The sequence below is a fragment of the Plasmodium brasilianum genome (assembly GCF_023973825.1).
Source record: "Plasmodium brasilianum strain Bolivian I chromosome Unknown PB_00_21, whole genome shotgun sequence".
Classification (NCBI taxonomy): domain Eukaryota; phylum Apicomplexa; class Aconoidasida; order Haemosporida; family Plasmodiidae; genus Plasmodium; species Plasmodium brasilianum.
This window is the reverse complement of record NW_027122942.1, coordinates 5,755-28,271: the sequence shown is the minus strand read 5'-3', so window position 1 is coordinate 28,271 and position 22,517 is coordinate 5,755. Positions and strand designations below refer to the sequence as shown.

At 19.4% G+C, this 22,517-nt stretch overlaps 4 protein-coding genes across 4 annotated transcripts; 2 read left to right on the top strand and 2 right to left on the bottom strand.

Moving 5' to 3' along the window:
• Positions 1-663: 663 nt before the first annotated feature.
• On the top strand, positions 664-1,541 carry MKS88_000334 (uncharacterized protein; the record flags this gene model as incomplete). Its single annotated transcript, XM_067219363.1, has 2 exons — positions 664-747; positions 885-1,541. The coding sequence occupies 2 exons, from the start codon at positions 664-666 to the stop codon at positions 1,539-1,541; spliced, it is 741 nt and encodes a 246-aa protein (XP_067070306.1).
• A 1,673-nt stretch (positions 1,542-3,214) lies between these two features.
• Positions 3,215-5,076, bottom strand: MKS88_000333 (PIR protein; the record flags this gene model as incomplete). The annotated part of the gene is made up of 3 exons (XM_067219362.1): positions 3,215-3,415; positions 3,584-4,912; positions 5,074-5,076. 3 exons carry the CDS (start codon positions 5,074-5,076, stop codon positions 3,215-3,217), a joined length of 1,533 nt encoding a protein of 510 aa, XP_067070305.1.
• Positions 5,077-10,195: 5,119 nt separating this feature from the next.
• On the bottom strand, positions 10,196-11,015 carry MKS88_000332 (uncharacterized protein; the record flags this gene model as incomplete). Its single annotated transcript, XM_067219361.1, has 2 exons — positions 10,196-10,813; positions 10,947-11,015. The coding sequence occupies 2 exons, from the start codon at positions 11,013-11,015 to the stop codon at positions 10,196-10,198; spliced, it is 687 nt and encodes a 228-aa protein (XP_067070304.1).
• Positions 11,016-20,277: 9,262 nt separating this feature from the next.
• Positions 20,278-21,274, top strand: MKS88_000331 (fam-l protein; the record flags this gene model as incomplete). Its single annotated transcript, XM_067219360.1, has 2 exons — positions 20,278-20,373; positions 20,507-21,274. The coding sequence occupies 2 exons, from the start codon at positions 20,278-20,280 to the stop codon at positions 21,272-21,274; spliced, it is 864 nt and encodes a 287-aa protein (XP_067070303.1).
• Positions 21,275-22,517: the final 1,243 nt, after the last annotated feature.

The window sequence follows — 22,517 nt, the reverse complement described above, 5'->3', positions numbered from 1 at the left end:
AATTATAAACCATGAAAATCCCATTTCTTACAAATGTATTTTATTTTACAGAATTCATATTATATTAGTTATTACGGAATAATTTATAATGGAAATGTTCTTTTATTAAAATTTAATTTTTTCATTTATATTTATAATTAAAAACATTTAATTATAGTTACTAAATTTTATAATATGCAGTTTGTGTATGTATTTGAAATGCTAAGGAAAATTAATTGGAATCAATAATTAAAGCCTTAATGCATAAAATTATATACAGTATCTCCATTTTGCACTTATATTTTGAATAAACCAATAATTTAGAAATATTACAATAATGATTTCTTTTTATTCGCCAAAGATATAATAAATTATTATGAAATCAGTCTACTATTAGATAATTATTTTATATATTTTGAATATTTATATTTATTAACGAACTTAAATTATTTTAATTCGAATTAGATTTTTATAAATAACATTAGAATAAAAATTTAATAGTTATTTTTCATTTTCTCTTTTGTAAAATACATATATATATATATATATATTTTATTTAGATCTTTATGGAGAAATGTCAAAAAAAATTTTTAACTAATGTAGCAACCTTTATTATTAGCTGTACACTATGCTATTCTTAATTTTTTCTTAAATGAATAAATTATAATATTAATAATTAACATAATGAAACAAAAAAATAAGTTTCTCTTTTTTAATATAATTGCTATCTTTATTTTTTTAAGTTGGGTATACTATTTTAACAATGAAGTGCTATGATAAAGTTTTATAATATTATTTTGTATTATTGATATTTAACTTGTTGTATTATTAATAATACTTTTCCTTTGAATAAAATTATTTAATGTTTAAATAGGAAATATTTATATATGTTTTTTTTTTTTTAGAACACAATTAACATATCTTTGAATGAAAACTGCAGACATCGTAAAAAATTAGATACAAAAATTTATAGATTACTTGCAAAATATAAACGGAATAAGGATTCAAGTGTTGTATTTGTTAAAGTAAAGGTTCCAATTAAAGAAGAATATGCAGAAAAAGCTGTATTTAAAAAGGATCATGTATTAAGTAGAAAAAATAATCAGTCAGGTAAACATATATCCAATAATATCCGAGACTATGAACTATCTAGAAAAAAAAACACTTCTGTATGCACAAGAAGAGATTCACATTTTGGAAAAAGAATATATGACCATATATATTATAAAAATCATGTTAGGTTTGCTACAAATAATGATTTTAAGTTTTTAAAACGTAGTAAAAAAAGAAAAATAAATATGTTACGTGCTTTATTTATCATATATCTACCCATTGTAATACTAAATATTGCTATGATAGATTTTAGTAGTTGGAAACCTAGAAATATAGTTTCAGGGGATTGGAGTATACCAATAATTATATTAATATATATATTGCCTATAGTGTTTATGTCATTGGCTATTTTTATCTGTAGGAAGCTTGAAAAATATGATAAAATGCTATATATAAAAAGTAAAATGAATAATAGGAAATATCGTCCTTTAACTAATATAAGTTTTTAAAAAAATTATGATCATTTATTTTCTTAGATACATATATTAATTACAAGCATCAATATAAGTACATAACTTTTATTAATCCAGCTTTAGATAAATAATCTTTTTCATAGGAAACAGTAAAAATAAACGTTTTTCATTTTTTGGTGAATTTGAATGTTTTAATATTTTTGAATTTGTATTTTGAAGTATTTTTTTTCAGTTTGACAAAAAGTTATATCCTTATATATATATATATGTATATTAAAATATATTATTTTGGAAAAAAAATATATATACATAAATATGTTTCAAAATAATTACGGAAAGGCATAATAAAAATAACTTTGTAGTTATCTTTTGTAGTTTGTGTGTGTAACTGTAAAATATTGTCTTGTTTTTATTATTATCATGTTCTGTCTTAAAGACTATTTGTTGATATATTCAAAGCGAAGTTTTATTAATATAATATAAAAAAATAATTCCCTCCTTATTCTTATTAAGGTACAAATTAAATGAATGATTATATATTATTATTTATTGTTGTATATTTTATTTGTTTAAATATACTTTTGTAAATTATATATTTTCTAAAAGTTATTGTCATATATTTAATTTTACCTAAAATACAAATTTATTATATGCGAACTAAGAATAAATTAAAATAAAAACAAATCGATGTAAGTTATTGCATCAAATTTTAGGAGTAATTTAAAATAATATAGAGAATAATTACTTTATATTTATTTAACTTTGTTGTCCGTTTTTACTAAACAATTTGTTTAATGAATAATTAAAATATAACATAAGGCACAAAAATGTAAAAAACTTTTATGACATTTTAAATGTCAAAAGAAAGAGATAAACATCTTTTTGTTTATTTTTATTTTATATTATGCTGTAAATCAGTTTTTAATATTATTATGCACTAAATATTATTATATTTTAAAATTTCTAATAAATATTAAATTCCATTTAGTATACTTAACATAGAATGTTAATTTAATTTTTTTTTTGTTTGTATTCCAATTTCTGCTTTTAATAATATTGGGAAATATTGCGGAATATTAAGAATTTTGAATATTTAGTAATTAATAATGTTTATTTTATTTATATTTATTCTACATTTTGTTCTGAATATTTACTGAATAATTTATTATATATTAAGTGTGTTGATTTTTCCTTCTTTTTGTTTTTTTTTAATAATCATATATTAGATAAATTCAATAAATTCAATTTTATTTTTACATTAAATATAACTATAATATATCTCAAATGTGTTATGCTTTAAGAACACATAATAAGAAGTCAGGGTACAAGTCCATGAGTATAATTAAATAAAATTAAAATGCTCTGCCAATATACTCACTTGAATTGTGGTACATTAGAATCATAAAATATTATTAGGTAGGAACGTTTTAGTTCTTTTTTCAATATATAAAACAAATATTATTGCAAATTCAAATTAAATTCATTAAAAAAAAAAATTAAATAAATACAAAAAAAGTATTTGACAAAAAATTAGAAAAAATAAATTATTATAAAAGGACAAATAAAAAAATATATATAAAAAGTTAAAAATAAAAGTTTGTACATTTTATTTATGCTCCTCTTTTTATTGTTTGATCTTTATCATTTGTACTTAATAGAAATGTTTATATAATCCAATTTTGTGGGCTTCTTAATATCTTTGATATATATCAGTTGATATTTTGTAAATCATTTGATGAATGAAGCTCATCTTCTATATTTACTACGTTAAATCTTTTCCTGTCAGAATGCCTATAAGTACGTTTTAAGAAGCGCCTTGGTCGTTTACGTGTATATAAATCAGTAAAATCATATCTATATCTTTGTTTCCTTTTTCTATCCCTACGTAAACGTGATCCAAAGGGAGTAAACTAATATATAAATGAAAGTAAAAAACATATATAATATGATTATTTCACAATTACAATATTTTAAGAAAAATATGTTATAAATGGTAACTAATAATGTATACATACAGCAAAAAATAATTTTGTATTTACTTTAAAAAAAAGGTAAAATATAAAAATAATTCCCATTACTAGAGTAACTCCAGTAGAAATGCGAACAAAAATGTTGTTTAATATATTTGATTCATTAGCTGATCTCCTTTTCCTCACTATTTCGCGTGCTAGTTTTAAATCATCTTCTGTCCATGACTTTCCAGCCTGCACTTTGTATCTTTTAGTACCTTCTATTTGTGTAGCAAAATTTCCTTGAACTAATACATCCATATACTCGCAAAGTAGTTCTTCATTTTTACCTCTGCTTTTAGTTGTACACTGTAGTGTTCCTCCCCCATCAAATTTCCATCTAAAAGTATCAGGTGCATCTTTCTCAGCAGTTCCCTTCTCCTTTAGTTCTTCTGGACTATGATAATCCCCTCCTCTTGTTTTTGTACCAGGTTCATCTTGTGATGCACCTTCTTGTGGTGGACTTTCTTCAACATGACCATCCCTGGTCACTGAAGTCGCTCCAACTGAGGAGGATCCACTATCAGTCAAAGCTCCTTCAACATTTCCATCTGTACGCGCACTTCTAGTTAATGTTACAGATGTTGATAATAAACTACAATGTTGGTGACCCTCTTTATTTGATGTGAGTCTTCCATTTTCTAGATCATAGCATGTACCATAAGTAATTGATTTTAAAATTCTTGGATCTGTTACCATAGAATTTAAATTTTCTTCATCAAAATTAGCAGTAATACTACTTAGTCCATCACAATTGTCACTACCTTTAGAACGAAATGCAGCTAAAAGTTTACTCGGATCAAACTCATCTTTACAACTTAAAAAATAATTGTCACATACTGATTTCCCATACGAACAACAAGAATCCTTCCAACTGTTATACATATCACTGATAGATTCAAGGTATTCTTTATATTTAACATTCATACATTTATTACAAGTTTCACTAGTTTTAATAGTGTTATAGTTTTTAAAATAATCATACAAAGATTTCTCTTCTATTTTATAATGCAATCCCTCAAGGGTATTAAAATCAAATCTATAAGAACAATCATTTTTCTTGTGATAACTGAAAAGATCACGTTGCAGTTTATAAAATTTCTTAATAATATAGTCGATATCACTATTTGATGTGCGTTCATTAAACAATTTTCTTATTTCTTGATATACCCAGTTTTTATAATGCGAACAATAGTCCTTATATTTTTCTGATGTATGCTTTTTAAATACAAATTCTAAAAGTTTTGTGACTTTTTTACAAAGTTCAAAGGATTTTTCTTTGTAATCTTGTTTTATTGTTTTAAATTCATTACAGTATGATTCATCTGTTGCATTTACCAATTCATCATTGAATTCTTTGTATATACTGTATGGATATAACTCTTCTAAAATTTTATCCTGAAAATTAAATTTATAAAAAGAATTTGGCAAATACTTAAGTACTTCTTGTATATAATAAAATATATCCTGTTGATCTATGTTAGAAATGGTATTTTAATAAATGAAAATATATATTATTATTTCTATGAAAAATGAAAGCATCCATAAACTTCTATTACCATTTTCATAATTTTTCATTATTTTTATGTATTTACTGTATGAAATAGTTAAAACTGTATATGTACTAATATTTAAGTAAAAAGAATGACGACATATATACAATTGGTTCATTTCGAGCGTTTTATACTTTTCATTAGTAATTACATCTATTTACATATTTCTTAAAGAAATATGGCACTATTCATTCTATAAAATAAATTATAACTGTATTGATTTTATCATATTAATATGGAAAATTAAAACAGAAATAACCTTAATGTTAATACAGTATAACAGTAAATAGTAAAAAAGAAGGAATCCATTTATAGCAAAACTTTATTCTGTATACTAATATGCATAAATATATATATATGTACGTACGTAATTAATTATTATTATACTATTTTCTTTAATAGAAAATATAATTTTTAATATAAAAAATTAAAAATTGTAATTCCGTGCAAACATTTTTTTTCAAGCACTATTATACTTTTATATATTTGTATGTATCTTAATATGGTATTCCAGTTAAATTACCTAATTTCTTTTTTTAGAAATACTTATTCCATTATTGAGTATTACATCACTGCATTAAAACTTTATCTCTTACCCTATTATATGCAATACACTATAATATTATACCTGAATTACTATAATTAACCGAGCGCATATTACAAAAATTATAAATATGTAAATATAAAGAAGAATATTTGAAGAAAAAAATAAATATAACACAAACAAATAAATTGTTTTCAATATTATAAAGAATTTTACTTGGAATATATTTATTTTATTTATAATTTCATTAATTTTTAGGTAGACTATATATAAGAATACAAATTATTCACCTCTATTAATGACCAAAATGAATTATATGTCGATATTGTTTTTTTTGTTTCATTATTACAGTTCACATAGTGTATATTATGTTGTTCATAAATGCGCGTATGCATAAAATAAACTAATCAGATCAATCACTTTTAATAAATTCTTTAAAATTTTCATTCCCTTAAAAATAAGAATAAAAACATTTTTATTTTTCCCAGCTAATAAAAATATTATTTTTAAGATAACTAAAAGGAAATTAGCATAATTCAAATATAGTTAAATATTAAGTTTGGGAAATATATTTACAATATTAATTTAATTTTTCAGCGAAACTATAATAATGTTTAAAAGGAAAATTATTATGAGGCACAATTTGTATGGATTATTTAATACTTTTTATACTTTTTCTTTTTTTTTAATGATAAATAAACTAAAACATAATTCGTCATATCAGTAAATTACGGAAATATTAGAGAATGTTTTCTTATTTTTTTAACTATATATATATAACATTAAGCGTTTTAAAAATTATAACGTACAAAATATTGCAATTAGGGAATAAGTCGATTATTAGCATGTTTTAATAAAATTTTAACACATGAAAATTAAGAAAATAATATTACGAGTTATATTGTATATATTATTATACATGGAAAGTAAATTTATTTTCTGTCAATTTTATGCGTAAGAGAAAATAAATATTCTTTATGTTACATATTACATTTATATTTTATTTAATATCATTTTATTTTTTGTTTTTTTGTTTGCATAACTTGTTGGTTCGCATACTATGCTTCTGTTTTGCTACATAAATAAAATATTCTATTATTCTAATATTAATATAACATGTTTACATGAAAAATAGAAATACGAATAAAAGTGCGTTTTCTTAATGAAGTTTCATTAGAAAAAAAAATAAAACATATAATAATACTTCCTTATACATTGAATAAAAAAAAATAATAGTATTGTATGTATTTTCAAAAGGTATCATATGTTAATTTTTATTTATATTGTTCTTATAATTTACTTATTATGTTATATACGTTCTTTCGTTAGAGGTATTAAAAGCTGTACAGATTACATTATTGTCACTCATAATATTACAAAGAATTACCTAATAATATAATAGTGGACATTGTATAATGTAAATAAAATGCTTTAATTATTTTTGTTGAAACATATCTTCCTTAATTTCATTTTAGAAAGTTTTTTCTTATTATGTTAGATTATTTAGTTCATATTTTGCGAATCTCCATATGTTAAATTCCATAAATTATAGGCTTCGTAATTTCTAATCATAGTTATCATATAATTACCATTAGATATACAAATTATTTTTATAATCCTCGCTTATTTTTATTTATTACTTTAAATATGATATACATCATTATATTAGGTATACCAAGTGAACCCATTAATCCATTAAGTTATTAATGTTTAAGTTAAAAATTCTCCTCAGTCTTACCCCTGTTATTGCTCTATTTTTTAGTTTGAAGTTAACTTGAAATGACGATGCTAAAAATGTTTATTTTATTTTTGAAAGTATGTAGTGATATACAGAATTTATTTTTAGAAAAATGTGCACATAATTATTATGTACTTCACATTTTTTATTCTCTAAAGAATATAATATTATATGAAAAAAGTAATACATTCGAAAAATATCCAAATTTAATATTTTTTCCAAAATATCCTTATCTGCTGATCATGTATAATATAGTATTATTTATTATCTATTTGTTTAAAAATAAAATATTTAAAAGAAAAAGTATCCATTTTTGTTAGCTATTTTGTAAGTTCAGTTTAAATGTAAATATTGATATACTTTTGGGATGACCAAATTATAATATTACTCAGCAGTTAAAATAACAGATATATTTAGTGATATATTAGATATACCATTATTAACATTGTTTTATATACATTTTAGTCGAACATTAATTTGAAAAAATATAAAAAAAAAAAAAATTAATTTATGAATTTTTTAAATTAGAAAATACTTTTCATGTAACATTTTCTTTAATTGAATAATTATGTTAAAGGAGTATATTTTCCATATAATTCATTCATTTAAATTTACTGTTTCAAATTATATTTTGTGGTATTATAAACTACTTTAGTGTATATAATTAAGTGTAAAGAATTCATAAATATTTCATTTATTTGTTAAATATTTACGAAGTCAATAAATAGATATATAAAATTATATGCATATACATTTGGTCAAATGAATGGATAAACGAATAAAGAACCAATGTACCTCAATTATATAACATCTATTAATAAATACTTTATATTCCTATATATCTTCTACTAAAGATATATTAATAAAATATATTATTTTACTTCACCTTTTCACCTATTGCGAAATCTTTAGTAGTTCGTTAGAGGTATAAGAAATATTATTTCAAAGTTTAATCGGAGTAATAACCTTTTGTAAATACGTAATAGATATGATGATAAAAAGACTCGTACTATTACATTATATATAATCATAAAACATATAAATTATCACAAAAGTGTTAAATTTATTAATTTATTAACTTTTTAAATTTTAGAATATCACTAATAATATATATAATGTATTTTACTTATTAATGACATAGAGGGAATACAAAGCGAATAATAGAAATCCATACATTTCTTGTAAAATATTTATCCACAAAAACGTATTAATTTAAAATGCATATATATATATATATATATGCTATTATCCTAAATTTAAAATTCTATAGAATATTGGACAAGCAAATTAATAAACAGTCCAGGGGATATATTACATCATGCTTATTAATTAACTAATTTTTTGTGTATGGAGAGATGGAATGATAAATTCTGTATATAAGCATAAATACAAAAGTCAAAACAATTGAAGAATAATTAACTAATAGTCCATTAATCATTCCCCTAATTAGAATTCTCTAATATGTTTATTTAAACGATGCTAATATATTTACGCTACACTCAGTAGAAAAAGGTAAAGAAATAACTCAATCCAAAAATTAATTTAAAAAAAAATAAGGATACTCCTTACACAATAAAAAAACTAACACATATTATTAACAAAATAAGGATTTTATTGTTTTTAATTCGATAATAATGGCAAATTGCATGAAATATTCAACATATTTAATGCTACTATTAGTGAAGTATCAAAAGAGTAGCACAGATCTTAGGAGTATATAAAAAATATGCTTTCCGGTATTTAAGCAAAAATTAATTAATAATATTTAAATAAATAGTAAATATATTTAAATTATTCAGTTTGTATATACCTATTATATAGCTTTTGCTTAAATGCTTTAATATAAATACATATATATATATATATATATGTCGTTCCTTAACTGTTCTATCGTCTAAGCTGTGAATAACTTAAATAAATGTAGAATAAATATACAACTGATACCACAGTATATGAACATTAACACCTAATGTGTTACATATATATATTTAACAGAACATTTTAGACCAGTGAATAACTATAAAATAATTCTTTGAAAAGTACTGGAATTTCACTAGTGATGCGAATCCCTATAAATATATGTTCTACTTACACCTTCTCTAATTAATATTAGAAATAAGAAAGGGAAATTTTTTATGTTTTTTTAATTATAAAGGAAAACATGTAGTTATACATAGAAAAATTATAGCTATCTCCATATAGAGGATATACTGAATTATATAAAAACTGATTATTAAAGTGAATATTACATAATTTGTAAATATTTTACTATTTAACTTGTGTAAATATGATTAAAATATTTTGAAATGTAATATTATTCTTTATATAAATATTTTTAATTGTATATATTAAATATGTAAACGTCATAATATGAAAAATAAGCAAAATTTATTAAAGTATATATATATATATATCGCTGGAAAGTAAATTTTTAATTATATTTTAAATCTTTAATAATTTAAACTAAAAATTAAAGTATAGAATATATACTTATATTACAAGAAATATAAAATTATATAAAGACAATTTTTTAATAATAAATGCAAAAAAATATAAAAAATTCATATATATTAGATAATTGCATTGGTGGCATACATTTTTTTACAATTGAATATATAAAATTATATTTTCTTTCAGATTACTAAAATAAATTTATAGAATTAAATGTTTGCAATAAATAATTGTTTCTCACTTTTTACTAGACTTACATTAATTTATGAGATAGTTTTATGTATATTAATTTAAAACAGTTGTATTCTCCAAGGAAGCAGAATGAAATATAAAAACAATTTTACTAGTAATACAAATATATAATGGATTATAATATGAACTAATAATAGACATAATTATTCTTGGAATTCTCCGTTACTACAACACACAATAAAAAACGCAGTTAACGGAAAAAAAAACAATGCTATAATAAAAGTAAGAAAAAAAAAAATTGCAGATCTTATTGGATGTTTATGATTATATTTTATACTAAAATTAATTTTATTTTTATTAATAATACAATTACGTTTATTACTTGAGCTGATGTGGTCTAAAGTTGGATCATTCTCTGAGTATAACTTTTTTAAAGATTTGTGTAGGTTTTTATTGTTCTGAATATTATTATAATGTTTTAATGTAGAAGATTTTTCTTTTAAATTATGCTTAACGTTAGAAGCTCCAAGTTTTTGAGGTTTTTTACGTGGCATAAAATAATTCAATTCTTTTTGATATGTATCATTGTATATTGATTCATTATCTTCTTCTTGAAAAAAGTTATATTGCTTTAATGCATATGGTTTTTTTTCAAATGATGCAGTACTTTTTCCTTTTAAATCATATATTTTTTCTTTTAAACATTTATGTTTATCTTCCAGGGATGCTCTTATTTCACTGCTTAACAATCTGCTATATTTAATATTTAATATGTTATTTCTGTTCAATTCCTTGTTGTGAGTTTTATCACAGATGTTTGACTATAAGTATAAGTTCATATTAAATTTTAAAAAAATGTATATTTATATATTATATGAATAAAATATTCCTCTCATTTAAAAATATAAAATAAAAAAGGAAAAGGAAAAAAATTAAGTATAATAACTATGATACCTCGTCAGAATATTTGATTATCCATATTAGACAGGAAAAAATAAAGGCTCTAATGAAAATAATGATCATTTGTGTATTTTGTTTTATAATGGATATTTTAAAGTTGTAAAAGCTTATATAATATTTTACTAGATATATTTAATATTTTTCAAAACAAAATAAGTAAATAAATAACATAGAACTTGACTCAATTATTTTCTATTTTGTCGATATAACAATTCATTAGATTTGTTTTTAAAATAAATATAAATGTAGTACTTAATGAAGTGCAATAAAAAAGTTATAATTAAAAAAAATATTTTCGTAAAAGCTATAATTAAAATACTATTAAATAATATTATTCAAATAAAACAAATAAAAAAGTATTTAATGAGCACGTTACGGAAATAATTGTGTTAATATTATAATTTACCATACAAAATTTCATTTCGAAAAACATTTATATATTTATATACATAATATATATTGATAAAATATTGCTTTAATGAGGATATAATACGAGAAAAAATTATAAAAATAAAATATATATTAGAATATATTTAGAAAATATTTTTAGAACAGTTATATTTTGATCTATTGTTAAAAAATATACTGTAAAATTTTTTTAGAAAATATCTACTATCTTGTAATTATTTTTGAAAATATTTTTTATAAAAATTATTAATTAAAAAAGAGAAGGAATATATATAGCAGTAACAATATTATAATATATTATATTTACATTTATATTATATATAGTATTATATTTTGATATAATTTGATATAGCATAATTATTAAATGCTTAGTTGATAAAAAATATTATTATTTTACATATACATAATTATATTTTTATATTATATAAGATATAAGAAAATTTTATTTATTATAATAACTTCATTCTTGATGTAATTTATGAGGATAAGGTACATTTATATTTTAAATCAATAATTCCAATAATATAGTTATAAAAATGTATATTAAAACAATAATATTTGAGTGGTTATTATACCTTATTTTATAAAAGCTTCAATAATAAATAATATATGATAAATTAAAAACAATAACAATTAAATTAAAATTTGATTATTAAAATTATACATTTTAATTTTTAACATTTTACTAGTATTATTTGAGTACATTATTTTTTTTTATTTCAAGCTGTTTTTTTTTTTATGCACTAAGGTTATTTGTTTTCTCTATATATTATATTTATTTTATCATTTCGAAGACTACATTTAAAAATATTGGTAAAGTGCCATATTCTTTAAATGTATTACAACAAAATCTTTGAATAATCATTTTTTATTAGATAAAATGAAAATTAACAGAAAAAAGAAAAGAGTATAATGAAAGAGTTTTATATTGGATTTATATGAAATATTTTATTTATTTATTATTATTTGTTTTTAGATTTTGATATATGTTTACTATAACGTATATAAAATAATATTTATAATTTATAAAAATAATTTTAAAATAAAATTTTATAAAGTTAAAATTAAAAAGGCTTCAAAATAAAAGAACAAATAAAATTTCGAATTGTGCTATTATATGTAATGTGATGCTGAAGACATGTTCACAATAAAAAAAAAAAACTAAAAGAATTTTTCCCATTTTACTTTATATTTATATTATATATATATATATATATATACACATATATAATTAATAAAAAAAATGTAAATAAAATATTTGATATTATATATAACAAATTAATGTCAATTCCTTTTTATTAAAGAAATTTATAGAGAAAGTACTTATTTTTGTATAGTGGTAAATAAAAAGAAAAAAAAAGAATAAGTGTCATTGTTAATTTTTTAATTATCATACGCTTTCCATTTTACATTATTTTATTATGTTTATATATTTGTTAATTATAAAATAATTAGTTTAATATTAAAAAAAAACTAAAATTCACAGTTTTATGTATGTGCATGCATTTCTTTATTTATAAAGAAGAAAAATAAAATAAAATAAAACAAAGAAGCAAATAATAAAATGGATACAATTATACTTTATTTCTAAAATAGAACCTAAAAAGAAAACTTTAATTATGATCGTGTGATATTTAAAATATATAAAATAGAAATGATTAATACGTGTATTAAATAATTTAATTTTTTTTTAGTTCATTTAAATAATTTTTAAAAATATGAGTATTCCATGTAGTATTTACACCAGAAATAAGTAGGAAATGTTGTTTAGTTGTATAATTTCGATGGATTAATCATTTTGTTTGTAGAGGAATTATAACATTATACTATAGTTACATCAAATATCAGTAGAAATAGTGATATTCTTGTATTTCAAAAATCATGGTTTATTTCTGAAAAAAAATAAAACAAAACAAAATAGACATGAAAATAAAATTTTTAAAATATATTTTTTTTAATTTTAGCTAAATTTTTTTTTTATTTATATTTTTCATTTTTCATGTATAAAGGTAATTTTTTTATTGCAGAAATTAAGTATTATAGAAAAATAAAATTTCTAGTAAATTTTGGATGGTTCCTACACTAATTTATATATATTATATTAAAAATATATTAAGCGGATATTAAGTAAAAATATAAAGAAATATTACTATATGATTATTGTATTTTTCTTCTTTATATTATCATTTAAAACACAATGTGTACATATATATATATATATATATATGTATAGTTAAATAATTAATATGTATAAACTAAAATATATGATTAAAGTGTTAGAAGAGTTTAAATAAAGACTTTTAATTAAATAGAATTATGATCATTATAATGAACAGTTTTTCTTATGTTAAATTTATGTGTAATATGGAAAAATGTCACGAAAAAAAAAAATCAAGTTCCTTCTCATCATAAAAGTTTATTAATTTGTCCATTGTATATGAAGTTTTCATTGTAATAATAATATGATATAGTATAATTGAAATATTCATACTTTGTTTTATTCTTTTTGTTTATTATTTTTTGTTTTTTTTTTTGCTTTTTTTTGTTTAATTTTTGTAAGCAGAATTTTCTTATTATGAGGTAAAACACATTATGAATTTATAAAATATATTTTTATGTCTTATTTTTATTTCCAGATTAGAAAAACTATAAACCAGGGGAACAATAGGAACTTTTCAATAGATTACAAAAATATTATATTAATAGAAAAATACATGAGGGAAAATGAAGCAAAAAATGAAATTTTGAAAAAGCAGACATTTGAATATGTTTAATATGGAAATAGAGAACACGATAAAAGGAAAAAAAAAATAAATAGGAAAAATAAACCTACATTAGAAAAGATTATATTAAACAATAATTTAAAGAATATAGAAGGACTAATTAAATTAAAAGATATAAGGAAAAACTTAAATAAAAATATAAAAAATTAAAACACAAATTAAGGGTTGTAAATCGGAATAGATTTATTACTGAAAATATAAGTTATACTTTAAAATCCTTCAGCAAATATATTTTTAGAATTGTGCATTGAATATACCGTGCTATAAAGATGAAAATAAAAAAGACCAAAATTTAATTAAAATATTTATAATAAAATACATTTATGCGACTTACAAATATTACTTGCTGAATCACTTTTGATATTATTAATCTTGTTTCTTTGTTTCAAAAAGACACTTTATAAAGTTTTAATTTTTGCTAGTATATGCCATGTAACATTTACATAACTTTACTAGAACATTAAAATAGGATGTCATCAAAAAGAAGAGTTAGCTTTATTTTTATGCATAATATATTTCAGCAAAGAGTTATTTATTACATAATTTAAAACAATATATAGTACTTTTGCGAATAATACACCGTAGATGTATATTCAGAAAATATGTAACCATTCTAAAATCACCAAGATATACTTAAATGTTTTGATATACAATAATATGATTAATGTGAATTATAAAATTATAAAATTTTAATATATTCTGATATATTATCTTCCTATTTGTTTTATATAGTATTCTTTTAAAATGCGTAAATGATGTTTTATATATATATGTATGCATTTAATAATAATAATCATTTATGATATATATATTTATTTAGTAACAACTTGAATATATCGAGAATAAGATTAAATTATTTATATATGATACGTATATTTGCATAAATATGAGTAATTAATTTAAAATGCCGAGAATATTTTTATTGGATATAAGAATAAAAAAAAATATATAGAAAAAAATAAATTTTGCGAAAAATAAACATCTCAATTAATTACATGAGTATACAGAATTCTTTTATTAGATAAAAAGTTTTATTTATAAATAATTCGTATCATTATGTATTTCTCATAATATAAAGCACTATTAATTAAAATACGCTTTTATATTTTTTTGTAGAAATGGAAATTTTTAATATTCGAAAATTAAGAGTAAGTGAAATAATGGAATATGTTATGGTTATGAACCGATTATGCTTCCAAATACATTATATTTATAATATATATAAATATATATACGACATGTATATAAAAGCATAAAATAAAAGAATAATTATCTTATTTTAAGGTCATTGCCACAGGATAGTATGAATCACATGGCATAATTAACAATATGATATGATTTTTATTTTAATTTATAATTTATTTTTTAGAACAGTAATATAATTTGTCATATTAATAAGAATTTACTATTGCCTAATAAAACAACATATTTAATATGTAATATTTTTGGTTTTTTATGTTTATTTCATAAAAATCTAATTTATTTTATTTAGATTTGTATCATTTTTTTAATACAATATATTATTTTGTGTAGTAATAATTTACATATAAATAAAATATAAACGAATGTTTCTTTCATTTATAGAATTTTCAAGAAAAAAAACTATATATCGAATATTTTTTTAAATTATAATATATTATACTTAACATTTCGTAACGATAATATCTTATATCGTAGGTAATTTTATTTAAAATTTTCTTAAATTATCATAATTATTAAAGGTGCTTGTATACAATGTTTACTTTTATATATTTTTTTTTCTTTTAAATATGCATATTTTGTCGAAGATATAAATTTTTTTATTTTTGGAAAAAAAAAAAAAATAGAAAATAACGAAAATAAATGAACTCTTAGTTTTAAAATATTCACTTTTAGTAATAATAAATAAAATATATTTATATAAATTATATAGTAATTATTAGATTCTATTTATAATTATTAAGTATAAAATTATAAAACCACTAATTTGGATTTACCCTTTAAATATATAAAAATTTTATAAGTATTTTCAATTCAAAAATTATAAAATTAATATAATAGTGCAAGTATTTCTTGCATATCAGAAGGATATTTTACGTTTAACTTATAATATTTGGAACAACGAAAAATTCTATCTTATTATTTTTTTTTTTTCGCTTTCTCTAATTAGTATTAAATTTCTTATAATTGTCTAAGTTCATTAATTATTAAATGTTTAAAAATTATAGTAAGTAATCAAAGCTATTTTTTTTATTGGAAAATAAAAAAAGAATTAATAGTAATATTACTAATATATAAGTCATTGTACAAATTCATTGTACATATATTTTTTTTAATTTAAATATAAAATAAAAATATATAAAATCAACATATGAATTTTTTTTTATTCATAAAAGGTAAAAATAACAAAATTTTTTAGTTGTTCTATAGGGAAATATACATAAACGTATACATATTTCAAGTTTTTTTTAATAATATTTACTACACAAAAACTAATTGCAATAAATGTTACATATTCTACAAATATTATTATTCCAAATATTTATTAAAACAATTTTAAGATAATCTTTTCTTTTTTAAAGATTATATTTGTACTTAATTTCTGAATTTAATTACTTTTTTGAATTGAAAAAAAAAAATCTATAACTTAAATGACATAATATTTTTATTAGTACTTATGAAAATTTGGTGAATTTATTACTATCATAAAGGAAATATAAAATTAAATAATTGCAACATTAATCGAAAAATGAAGATTTTTATTTCAGTTAAAACTCCTATATTTCTTTTATATAGTTGATGATATACTAATTACTATAATGTGGTAAAATAATATCACTCAGGAAAATTTGCTTAATATTCTTAGTTGCTTCATATTATATATATATAATAATAATAATAATAGCATCATAATAAGTAAATAAGTATATTATATCGTAAATAATTAAAATATATTATTTTATTGTTGTGTAATAAATCTTTAGGCAATATTAGTAATGTACATAGAAGAATATATTCGTAAACTGATATTTTATTGTCAGAGGATGAGAAGTAGAAAAACAGTTCAGAAATAAAAGATATATTGTTTTAAATGGATATTATGATTCAAAAAATGAGGACTATAAATATGAATCAAAATTTGATAGAAAATAAGAATCTATGAATAAAGATAATACAATAATATCAACCAAATGTTTAATTAAGTAATTCAAATTAATTATATGCAATCCATTTTGCGGAGGTAGATTATTTCTTTGAAAATATATTATATAGAGAATTTAGTCTTATATATAAATAAAGGAGATATACAAAATATACCCAGAAAAAAGTTCTAAATCATTCATCATGCACTAGTACATCTTTGATATTCGTTTTATCTATATAAATTTTTTTAATGGTATTTCTATTATCGATTTTATTACTTAATTTGGATATATTATTTCGGCCTGTAAGGATTCTGGGTTTATAACTGAAAATATGTTATTGTTATTAATGTAGAATAATGGGCGTATACTTGGATTATCATCATCTATTATAATTATATCTACAGTTACTTATATCCTAATAAAATTATTCAAATATGTAAATGATAATCGAGGAAATGAATATAAAGTCTAGTTGTAATAAATACATCAATTAAAGAAAACATATTTTTTATGTAACTACTAATATACTGCATTATTTTAATGATATTATTTTCGTAAAAAAATTCCGTCTTACATGAATATAAGTTATATTATACATCATATATAATTTACACATATGTATTTACACGGAAAAGTATAAAAATATATATTAAATATTTATTACAGTTCGTATAGTTATATTTTTGTTTTAATAATATACTATATTCTTATAGGGTAATTTATGATTTTCAATTATTATATATATATATATATATATATATATATATGTATGTATTTTTTGTTTTATTGTAATAATAAATACGTATAGATAAATATTCGTGACAAATGTAAGAGCTATTTTTGAGAAAACTATATGTATGTAAATCTTTATGTAAATTTTTATCATAAAATATATGAACTTATTTAATTTGTTATACAAAATTGCAATTAATACAAATCTTCTTTGTTAATTAGACAATTTATGTTTATAACAATATTAGATTTTTTTTAGTTTTATTATGGTTATAAATGACTATTTAAAGAATAACATAGACAGAAATTTATTATAAAATAATTTTAATTTAAATGTACATAGTTATTTTTTATTTAATAAAATTAAGTCTCTCTTTATATTTTTTGTCTGTATGTATGTTTTATAGAAATAATAACAAATATTCTTTGGAAATAAATTATTATGAGTGGTGTGTTTCAAATCTGATTGAATATAAAAATATTTTTAATGAATGTTTCGATTTTATGAATACTTTGAACTATAATAAAAAAATTTCTTAATAAAAAGATATTGTATTTTTTTGTTTATGTTAGTTGTTAGAGAATTTTTTTTGAATGAATATTAATCAGGTGTTCGTGCATTTCATAGAAATTTTTTTTTTTTTTCTCTGTTATAAACAATAAGTACTTTATAAAAGTAAATTATATAGATATAATAAAATTTAATTAATCATTAAACAATATGTAAATAAATTTTAAGGTAAATAAATTTTTTTCTTAATATTATTATATATAGATAATTATTGATATATTTGTAGTACTCTGCAATTTTTTTTTCTATACATTTTTTTACAGCAGAATACGTAGTTTCTTAAATATGTACAAGAATATAAGAATTTTACGTTAATGACTAGGAAATTTATTAGATATTTTTAGTATATTTTTTAATAATTTAACATTTAGTAAAGGAAAATCTAAGTTATATATATGTTCTAGTTAATAAAAAAATAATTATGCTTCTATTAAAACTGTAAGCTGCATTATATTTTAATTAAAATATTAAGATATATTTTGAATAAAAAGCTTAATTATATAAGGATAGTATATATGATTTTTTGTGCAATTTATATTTGAGTATTTCACATGATATAACCATAATTTTTTTAAAAGTACTATTATGTAAATTCAAATACTACCCAAACGTTAATATTAGAAGTTTTTTGGTTATTATAGATATGTATATTTATAAATGTATTACTTACGATATAAGATAGCTTATGTATTACTATTTTCCGCTGATATATAATTGAATCTAGATATTTTGGTATAACACATAGATAAAGATGAATAAAAAAGTACAGCAACCTGATGAAAAAAATTTTATTAAGTTCTTTTATATATATTTATTTTATTTTATTGTATTACTTTTAAATATTTATATTTAAAAAAAAAAAAAAAAAATTATTTCAAAAATTTAAGAATACTTTATTTCCAAAAAATTATTTAATTTAAACTTAATAAAAAACAATAATTTTCATAAATTGTTATAAAACAATAAAAAAATCAGTCATTATTTTACGTTAAAATATTTATTTCTTCGTAGATTAGATAGAGTATAATTAATTTTATTTTTTTGTATATCTTATATTCTATAAAATACTGTTTGAGATTAGGTAGTAACTAAATAATATGTTGTAATAGATATAACGTATAATGTTGTTTTTTCATCTATTACAACAATTTTTTTAATTATATTATTAATATTTTTAATAATAATAACACGTTCTTCTAAAATATAATGTTTATAAAATTCGACTTATTAATAGGATAACATTCTTAAAACTCATATTTATTATTGTAATATCTAGAGAAATGTATTATATATACATTCTATCCTACTATATATTCTGTATAAGCTCAATAATTATAAATATTAACGGAACATATATTTTTCTTTTTAATTTATAGTGAAAAGGATTAAATAAAAAAGTATTTAATCGATGTATCAAGTTCAATAATTAAATAATATATTCTGAATTATTGTGAATATATTAGAGTTATTTTATATAAATGTACATTTATTTTTATTTTTAATAACTTTAACATAAAAATTTTATAGAACAATGTTTCGATTATTTCTTTTTGTAAACATAATATTCATTATAGTTATACATATTTGATTAAGTATTCACGTAGCATTAAAAAAAAGTGTTTTCAACAAATACAGCATACTTTATATTTGCAAATATATTATAATATTATTGTTTTTTTCTTTAATATATAAAATAAATAATAATAATGTATATCTTGCAACGAACAATTAAGATAATAGTACTTATTAAAATTGTTGTGTTTATCTTTTTAACAAGGATCTGTCATATTAACAGTGATGTAGTATGATAATATTATTTAAGGATATTTGTATTGTTTTTATTTTTAGTGTTCTATATTTATTAATAGTTTTTTTTATTTATTAGATTTTAGGTTCTAATAAATGGTAAATATTTGCATTTCTCTTTTATTTTAGAGGCCGATTAGCAAGTCTATGAATGAGCACTTCGAACTTGATAGAAAATCAGAAACCAGAAATTATCGATTACTAGCAAAATATAAACAGGATAAATATTCAAATGTCTTAGGTTTAAAAGAGGAAATGACAAATAATGAAATGAATAAAAAAAAAGATATATCTAATAATATGGAAGGGTATACTGAAAAAAAGAAACATTCAAATGGGAGTCCATCAGAATTTAAAGGAAACTGTAAATCATATATGAAAAAAAACAATTGTATGTTTGAAACAAAAAATTATTCCCACTTTGAAAAAAAAATATTCAAAGAAATGGATTTTATGGATTTTCTTAAAAACAACAAGATAATTAGTAATAAGTTGTACAAAAAAATAATACGTAAAAAATGCGTACTACTATTTGTTTTACCTTTATTAATGTTCTTTTTGTTATCATTACTGCCCATAGTAGATTTATCGTGGGGTTTGGTAGATGGAAAAGGGTTGTGGGATGCAATAGGATTTTCGAACGCTTTGAAAGAATGGGGAAAAAATGGTAGGTGGTTGAATGCAGTATATAAGTCGCTGAAAGAAGCAGAAGGTTTTTGGAGATCCATTGGAGAAACGTCTGAAAATATTAGTGAATTGCATGTATTATTAAGATTATTTAGAATCCTAACATATGGCTTACCGTTTTTAATATTAGGTATAACACTTATATCAAGGGTTGTTTATTATCATAAAAAAGTTAAAAAATATGAAAGAATAAAGTTCAGACAAAGATAAAATTAATAATGAGTTACATACTTTTTTCTGTAATAAAATAATCAATGTGAACTAATAATTACAATATATATAAATATATATAATAAACATATCAATAATTGCTTAATTCTTGTATATGAACATACAGATAAGGGAATTTTTGATGAACAAGTTAAAAAAATACTTAGTTTTTTTGTGAATTAGAATATTTTAGTATATTTCTATTTGTAGTTTAAATTATAGTTTGAGCTTTAATGTAAATAATGGCTTAGTGTATATTAATGTATTCTAGTAAATTCGTATAAGTATATGTTTTTGTACGTTATTATTACTATATAAAAAGACAATTTATACAATTTTATCAACATTTTGTGTTAATTTATATTTTAACTATAATAAGATTTCTTTATATTTGATCTCTTTCTAATTTAAAATGGTTATTTGTTGATATATTTAAATAAATGTTTAATTAGATTTACATTAAAAAAAGATGTATTACATTTTTCGTTTACCAATTAAATGTGAATGTATATTGTTGTATTGATACATATATATTATATAAGGAAATATTTAATATTTATTATATAAATAAGTTTATTAATAATGTGTTATAGAACTTATTTATATAAACGTCCTTTTAACAAACATTTATTTTTTTTTTAATGGTTTAAAGAGAAAATATAGATAGATATTAAATTATTATTTTTATTAAATATTTTTTTGTTTATATTATTTTAGTTCACCTTTTCACCTATTGCGAAATTTTTAGTAGTTCGTTAGAGGTTTAAGAAATATTTTTTCAAAGTTTAATCGGAGTAATAACATTTTGTAAATACATAATAGATATGATGATAAAAAGACTCGTACTATTACATTATATATAATCATAAAACATATAAATTATCACAAAAGTGTTAAATTTATTAGTTTATTAACTTTTAAAATTTTAGAATATCACTAATAATATATATAACGTATTTTCCTTATTAATACCATAGAGGGAATACAAAGGGCACAATAGACATCCATACATATCTTGTAAAATATGTATCCACAAAAAAGTATTAATTTAAAATGCATATATATGTATATACTATTATCCTAAATTTAAAATTCTATAGAATATTGTACAAGCAAAATGATAAACAGTCCAGGGAATATATCACATTATGCTTATTAATTAACTAATTTTTTGTGTATGCAACACTCGAATGAAAAATTCTGTATATAAGGATAAATAGAGAAATCAGCACACTTGAAAAAT